The sequence below is a fragment of the Spinacia oleracea genome, chromosome 2 (assembly GCF_020520425.1).
Source record: "Spinacia oleracea cultivar Varoflay chromosome 2, BTI_SOV_V1, whole genome shotgun sequence".
Lineage (NCBI taxonomy): Eukaryota > Viridiplantae > Streptophyta > Magnoliopsida > Caryophyllales > Amaranthaceae > Spinacia > Spinacia oleracea.
Genome location: NC_079488.1, coordinates 39,616,564 through 39,624,657, shown reverse-complemented (window position 1 = coordinate 39,624,657; position 8,094 = coordinate 39,616,564). Strand labels below are relative to the sequence as shown.

At 40.3% G+C, this 8,094-nt stretch overlaps 1 protein-coding gene across 1 annotated transcript; it reads left to right on the top strand.

Annotated features, from left to right (window-relative positions):
* The first annotated feature begins 2,293 nt into the window (after positions 1–2,293).
* On the top strand, positions 2,294–4,113 carry LOC130467824 (uncharacterized). The gene is made up of 2 exons (XM_056836721.1): positions 2,294–2,597; positions 2,690–4,113. Exons 1-2 carry the CDS (start codon positions 2,318–2,320, stop codon positions 3,337–3,339), a joined length of 930 nt encoding a protein of 309 aa, XP_056692699.1. The 5' UTR covers positions 2,294–2,317; the 3' UTR covers positions 3,340–4,113.
* The last annotated feature ends 3,981 nt before the right edge of the window (positions 4,114–8,094 follow it).

Sequence of the window (8,094 nt, the reverse complement as noted above, 5' to 3'; positions counted from 1 at the left end):
TGTGAGAGTTACAGACATGGAAAAGTATCGTCTTTTGAGGTTGTTTTTGGATATTTTTGAGGAATCTGTTAGGCAGGATGTGTTTTTACCTAGTACATTTGCCCTGTTTATTGAGTCTCCCTGTGGTAGAGTTGAGTTGGTAGATGATAAGACAATGAAGCTAATGTGGGGATGGAATTGGGGTAAGGACACTGCTGAAATATGGGTTGAGGGTACAGACAAACCAGGAGTGGTGTTTAGAAATGCTGTTGCCACAATTGAGCATCATAGGAAGGAGAGTGAGAGAAAGCTCAAAGAGAGACAAGATGAACTTCTTAGGGCTCAAAGAAAGGAGGAAGAGGAAATGAGGAAAAAACAGGAGAGAGAGGACATTTTAAGGGAACTTCAAGAACAAATGGAGTACACAATAGCTGTGGAGGTGCCTGTGGTTGATTGTGAGGACTTAAGCACTGAGTATGTGAGGATTATAAGCAAGGATGGTGCTGATGAGGTGTTTCCAGGAGCCTCTCAACCACAACCCACACAAGAATCTTCACCCTCCAAAAAACCTACTTCTCCTAAACCAAAACAAAAGGCCAAAGTCAAGCCAACTACTCCAAAAGCTCCTAAGGTTCCTAAAGCCAAGAAACTGACCCCTAAGAGGAGACCCACCCCAACTCAAAAACAGGCCACACCAAAGGCAAAAAAACCCACCCCAACAACAAAAAAGCCCACCTCAACACCACAGCAACCCACCCCAACTCCAGAACAATCAATTCCACCAGCACAGCAACCCACCCCAACAACACAGCAGCCCATCCCACCACCACAGCAACCCAACCCATCACCACAAACACACCCCACCCATTCCCCACCACCACAGAACACCCAAAATGATCAACCACCCCATTCCCCACCACCACAGAACACCCAAAATGATCAGCCACCCCATTCAACACCAACACAGAATCAGTCTGAAGCTGTTAAAAGGAAGGGGGCCAGAACTAGACCTACAGGGTTCAGGGTGAACAAAGTGACTGCCAAGAAAGCTGGAACTTGGGTATCCAAAGGGAAGGGCATAGGTAGGAAGGGTACAGGGAGGTCAAAGAGTGCAAGGGTGTTCACTGATATTGAGGATATAGGTTCAGAAGAGGAGAGTGAGGATTCAGATTGGGAGGAATCTGAACCAGACTCTGAACTAGAGGAGGATAAACTTGATGATTGGGTTGACTCTGATGTGGAGGCTGAGGTGATAACAGATGATGTGCCTGACTTATTGTTTGAGGAATGTTTGGATGGTTCTAGTAAGATGGATAAGGCCTACAAGAATGGAAAGATATGGACTCATCAACCATATGGGTCCATCAAATTAGAACCTTGGTTGATCTTTCCAGACAAGTCCACTTTCCTAGATGTTTTGAGGAGTTTTTGCATACAAGAGGGGTTTGGACTAAGTGTTGAGAGGGCTGACAGTAAGAGGTACACTGCAGTGTGTGCAATAGAAACTTGTGACTGGAGGATACATGCAAGTAAGATGTTTGACAGTGTCAGTTGGGCTATTAAGGGGATCAGTGGGTGCCACAAAACTTGTGGGAGATTGGAGGAGAACCCTGTGGTGACCTCTGAGTGGCTATGTAAGAACATGATGAGTCTAATTGAGGCCAACACTGAAATTCCTGTTGAGACATTGAGAAGGTATGCACAGGAGACATTTCAATTGAGGGTTAAAAAGAGATTGTTGTACAAAGTAAGGAGTATGGCAGTAGAGAAGATACATGGTGGTTGGGCTGAGGCTTATGAGTTGCTTCCTAGGTATGCTGAGATGATTAAAAAGACAAACCCAGGAAGTTATGCACTGATTTCATGGGGTGCTACAAGTGGGGATGTGAACCCCAAGTTCAGAGCTTGTTTCTTCTCCTTTGCTGCTCAAGTCAAGGGGTTTTTGAGGGGGTGCAGGCCTATAATTGGAATAGATGGGGCTCATCTAAGTGGGTTTTACAAGGGAATCCTACTCACAGCTGTTGGCATTGATGGGAACAATGAAATATTTGTTCTGGCTTATGGGATAGTGGACACTGAGAGCTGTGATAGTTGGACACATTTCATGAGATGCTTGAGGCAGATGTTTGAGCAAGAGGGTTGCAACAAAGATGATTGGACCTTCATCAGTGACAGGATGAAGGTATATGTTTATTTTGCTCCTTTTTTGTTTCAATTTTATAATATTGCAACAGATATGATTGGCCTAAAATGAACATATCCTGTGTAGGGAGTTGACTTGGCAGTGAGAGATACTTTTCCTAGAGCAACTAGGAGAGTTTGCTGCCAACACTTGTACATGAATTGCAAAAACAATGGATTTAGTGGATCTGCTTTCTTCAAACTGTTTTGGATAGCTGCAAATGCACACAATGAGTATGTGTATGGTAAAGCATTAGAGAAGATCACTGCTCATGATCCAAATGCTGCTGCATACTTGGACACATGCCAGGAGCAGTGGTCCAGGCATATGTTTGACCCTGCTGTTTGTTGTGATCACAACACAACAAACTTTGTGGAGTCATTCAATGCATGCACAAAACCATACAGAGACATGCCTGTATTCTCATTGTTGGAAGGTATAGCTCACCACTTCATGTTCTGTTCCTTTATTTTGTGATGTTTGTGATGTTCTGTGTATAATGTTGTATGTTGTTGTGTTGTTGTACAGCAATCAGAAAGTGGTGTATGGAGAGGGTTGGGGCAAGATTTGACATGGCAATTGATATGGAGGATGGTCAGTTGACTGAGTATGCCAAGAAAGAGGTGGATGAAAGAACAGGAGAGTCTAGGTTCTGCTATGCTACAGCCTGTGGTGGGGGGGAATTTGAGGTCAGAGATGCACATGTGAACTTCCCCATCAGGTTATCAACTAGAAGCTGTGGGTGTGGGAAGTGGCAAATTTCTGGAATCCCCTGCAAGCATGCACTCAGGGTGATTTATGACCAAAGGCTGAACCCCATTGATTTTGTCTCCCCATTCTTCAAGTCTGCTGCATACAAGCTTACATATGCAGACCACATTCACCCCATGTCAGACCCAACACAGTGGCCTAACTTTTCTCTCCCTACCATTCAGCCTCCAGTCATCAAAAGACAAGCTGGCAGACCTGCTAAGAAGAGAAAGAGAGGACCAAATGAACCCAGGAAGGGGAAGAGAAACAGCAATGTGAAATGTGGAAAGTGCAGGGAGTTTGGTCATAACTCAAGGACATGTAAGAATGGAGGACCAAGCACTGGGCCAAGCACTTCAGCAGCAGCAGGAGCAAGTACATCACAAGGGGGTTCAAGGGGGAGGAAAAGAGCAAACACAGCAACTTAACCATGCACAAAGTTAAAAGTTAGTCAGTTTTTGGTGAATTGTAGGTGCACAAAGTTAAAATAGCTTAGGCAATTTACAATTAGTATCACTTTTTGGAAAGAACACAATTGCTTAGACAAGATGTTTTTGTGCAGTTTCAGTGGCATTTGTCCACTTAGAAATCAGTTTTTGTAAAGCTCATATGCTTAAACAAGTGATGTTCTTGCTTGAAATTTGTTACAACTCTACTTCATTGCTATCCAAATTAGAAATGCAAACATTATTACACCAATTTTTATTGCAAACTTGAATTGTTGTTTCTGTTGTTTCAGTTTCTTCTTCAATAGCTTCAACTCTTCATGCATTCCCCTGCTTCCTTCTTGCATTCCCCTGTTTTCTTCTTGCATTCCCCTGTTTTCATCAGCTCTGTTTCCCTTGCTTTGAGCTTCATCAAATGTCTGCTCAACAAAACCTTTGCACCACTTGAAATTATCACAAGAATCACACTTGTAGTAAAGCTTTTGCGGATTTTTAGCCGTTTCCGAGCTCCTAATTGCAAATCTTCTCCCACAATTGCAGTTTTTATTTGGAACTCTTAGGTATGACAAACTTGGGATGGAAGAGGATCCGGTTTTTGAATTAGAACTCATGGCTATTTAGGAAATAGAGGGCTAAACATGGAGCAAGTCAAGTGAACAACAGCCTTACTTATAGGCAGCATGAACATAACGGCTATATTGAATTAAAACTAGTCGTTGGATTCAAATTATGAAGTTTGGGTATTTGGTGCAAAGAACTTTACAAATAGGTGAATACTATGCAAAACCTTTATATTTAGGTGCATTTTATGAATTTTAAACATGACTTAACGGAGGACTAACGGAAAGTCATAATAGGGGTATTTGGTGAACAGTTTTGAGTAAATAGGGGTATTTTATGAATTTTGAAACGCGCAGGTGTATTTGGTGCATTATTGCAAACCTCAGGGGCATTTCATGAAAAAACCGTTTAGGATACATACATGTGAAACGTGCCTTCCCTAGCTGCTCCCGAACAGAACAAGAAAAAGTTTAGGACTCCAAATGTCGTCCCTCCGTAGATAGTCCACAGCACGTTCGGATCCGCCTTAGATCTAATTAACTATAATTGCACCTAAGGTTTTATGTTTATTCGAATAATTTGAGGCAATATTAACGCTAGTTTTAATCCTTGAAACTATGTGAATACTTGAAATTATGTGTTCATAAATTGTGAATGCCATCACATATATATAGGGTAGGAATAATGGAATTAGAAGTCTACTAGGTTTCAAGTAATCTAATCCTATTAAAATTAGACATTAATTAAAACTAGTAGCTTTAGAAAATTAATCTTTTAATCTAATTCTAATTGCTTAAGGATTTGATGCATGCACTAACTTCAACACACACACGCGCACGGCCCACAAGGGGCGCTGGCCATGCACGCGTGCGGAGAAGCCCACAGCGCTGCAGCCCATGGGCGCGCCAGCTGCCATGCGCGCTGGGCATGGCCTTGCGTTGGGCCTTGCGTTCCTTTGCTGCTGCTGCGATGCCTTGCGCGTTGGGCTTGCTAGGCGTGGGCCTGGCCTCCTGGTGGGCCTTGCGTCTAGCAAGCTCGTCCGATGTTTATTTCGTACGACGCGCTTCCGATTAATTTTCCGATTCCATAATTCATTTCCGATTCGAACAATATTTAATATTTCCGATTCCGGAATTAATTTCCGTTTCGAACAAATATTTAATATTTCCGATTCCGGAATTATTTTCCGATTCCAATAATATTTCCGATTCTGACAATATTTCCGTTTCCGGCAATATTTCCGATTCCGGCAATATTTCCATTTCCGATAATATTTTCCGATACGTACCATGTTTCCGTTTCGGGCAACATCTACGACTTGGATAATATTTATATTTCCGATACGATCCATATTTCCGTTTCCGGCAATATCATCGTTTCCGGAATATTCATAATTTGCCTTTGACGATTTCAGCTCCCACTGGAACCGAGATCCGTCGATTTCGAATATCCATAAATGGAGTATTTAATTCCTTTAAATACTTGATCTGTTGACGTACTATTTGTGTGACCCTACGGGTTCAGTCAAGAGTAAGCTGTGGATTAATATTATTAATTCCACTTGAATTGAAGCGGCCTCTAGCTAGGCATACAGTTCACTTGATCTCACTGGATTATTAACTTGTATAATTAATACTGAAACTCAGTTATTAGACTTAGCATTGAATGCATACTTGGACCAAGGGCATTATCATTGCTTGATTTATAGACTGGGGCATTATGATTTTGCATGAGGTTTCAACACAATCCACGCCATGAATTTGTTTGATACCTTTAGCAACTAATCTAGCTTTGAGTGAAGACACACTTCCATGTTTGATAGTTTTTATCCTTAAAACCAATTTTCAACCAATAGGTGTAAACCATTTTTGCAAATCAACAAAATTACAATTTTGTCATCAAAACACTAAGTATGTTTTATGGCCTTTAACCAATTAAACATTAAGTCTATATATGGCCTCTAACCATTTTAGGGAATCTAGGTTTCGCCATAGCTTTCTTACAAATCACAAACTTATTAATCTACATGATAATAGTTTGACTACAAGTTGTAGGTTTCTTCACTATCTAATAGAAGAATGTCATAGTTTCAGTTACCTGAACTCTATGCCTACTTGGGTATAGAACATCAAATAACAGAATATCAACAGACACTTGAAAGTGAAGGAAATAATGCCCTTGGTCCAAGTATGCATTTAATGATAAGTCTAATAAATGCGGTTCAGTATTAATTAAACAAGTTAATAAATTCAATGAGATCAAGTGAGATGGATGTCTAGCTAGAGGCTGCTTCAGTTCAAGTGGAATTAATGATATTCATCCACAGCTTACTCTTGACTGAACCCGTAGGGTCACACAAATAGTACGTAAACGGATCAAGTATTTAATGGCATTAAATAATCCATCTATGGATATTCGGAATCGACGGATCTTGGTTTCAGTGGGAGCTAAGATCGTCAAAGGCAAGTAAATGAATACTCCGGAAACGATGATATTGCCGGAAACGGAAATATGGATCGTATCGGAAATATAAATATTATCCAAGTCGTAGATGTTGCCTGAAACGGAAACATGGTACGTATCGGAAAATATTATCGGAAATGGAAATATTATCGGAATCGGAAATATTGCCGGAAACGGAAATATTGTCAGAATCGGAAATATTACCGGAATCGGAAAATAATTCCGGAAACGGAAATATTAAATATTTGTTCATAACGGAAATTAATTCCGGAATCGGAAATGTTAAATATTGTTCGTATCGGAAATGAATTCCGGAATCGGGAAATTAATCGGAAGCGTATCGTACGAATTAGCATCAAACGAGGCTTGCTAGAAGAAGGCCCAGCACGAAGCCAGGCCGTCGCCCAGCAAGCCACACGCATCAACACACGCCAAAGCCTCGCCAGGCCCAGCAGGCATGGCGCGCGCGCTCAGGGAATGGGCTGCGAGCATTGGGCCAATGCGCCGTCCAGCTCGCGTGGGCCGCGAGGCATGCACGCGGGCTGTACGGTGCTGGTGCTCGTGCTCGTGTGCGTGTTATACGAATCCTAAAGCTATAGGAATTCGTGCTATGATTAAATCCTAATCCTAAAAGATAAAATTAATTATTTAGAGTTCTAAAAGGATTCTAATTAATTAATTAGTATTCTAACAGGATTCGAAATCCTTTTCCATGGTTCTATAAATATATGCCTAGGGTCATAAATTTATACACGAGTTTTTTTAACAAGTATTCATACAATAAAAGCTGTGATTTTTGAGCAGAAAAATCAGTCACATTACTTGCCCATTTAGCCGAAAATAATAGTACCTTAAGGGCGATTCTAGTTGGTCAATCTTAAGGCGGATCCGAACGTGCTGTGGACTATCTACGGAGGGACGACACTTGGAGTCCTAAAGACTTGTTCTTGTTCGGTTCGGGCGCAGCTAGGGAGGGCACGCTACAAAGTGTATGCATCTGAATTATGTTAACTGAGGGCATCTTGTTTACGTCCTGAGGATCAAGCATTTACTAGGCGTTAACCGGTATGTGTAAATAATATGTTTCCCGGCATTAAGGTTTTTCCGCATGATTTATGTTTTTCATATGTATCATAACCTAACAGTGGTATCACGAGCCTCTTATTATTTACATAATCTAAATTGCATGACATGGTTAAATTTTACAAATTTGAAAAGAATTAAAAGGGGTGATTAATTTTCGTAATTGTTAATTAATTGCAAATTGCGTTTATTTAATTATATGTACGCATTTTTCGGCAGTTTCTTCATTACTCAACCAAATCGAGTGATTTTTGTGTCAATTTCGCATGTAAAAGGCATTCTAAAATTTTGATAAAAGTACTTTTTTTGGCCGAACCCAGAATTCCCAAATTCGAAGCCTAACTATGACTTTTCGGAGGTTTTAGTTTTTCGAACGCAAAAGTTTGTAAATTTAAGATGTTAAATTGAATATTTGCGATTCTTGTTGATAAATCTTGAATTTTTTATTGACCTACTGTATATGTTTAACAATTTTGAATGCCCAGACTTGTTAATTATACAACCTAATTTGTAATTATGATTAATTTGTTAAATTCCAATAATTTAGATTTGATTTGATTTTCATAATTAATTAATGATTTAATTAGGTATCCATGATTAAAAACCACCATAAAAATTGTTAATTTATGA

Excerpts from the sequence above, each read along its gene's own strand:
- LOC130467824 (XM_056836721.1), top strand. The coding sequence starts at position 2,318 with ATGAATTGCAAAAACAATGGATTTAGTGGATCTGCTTTCTTCAAACTG. Across the intron at positions 2,598-2,689 it reads TGTATTCTCATTGTTGGAAG|CAATCAGAAAGTGGTGTATG; the intron begins GTATAGCTCACC and ends GTTGTTGTACAG.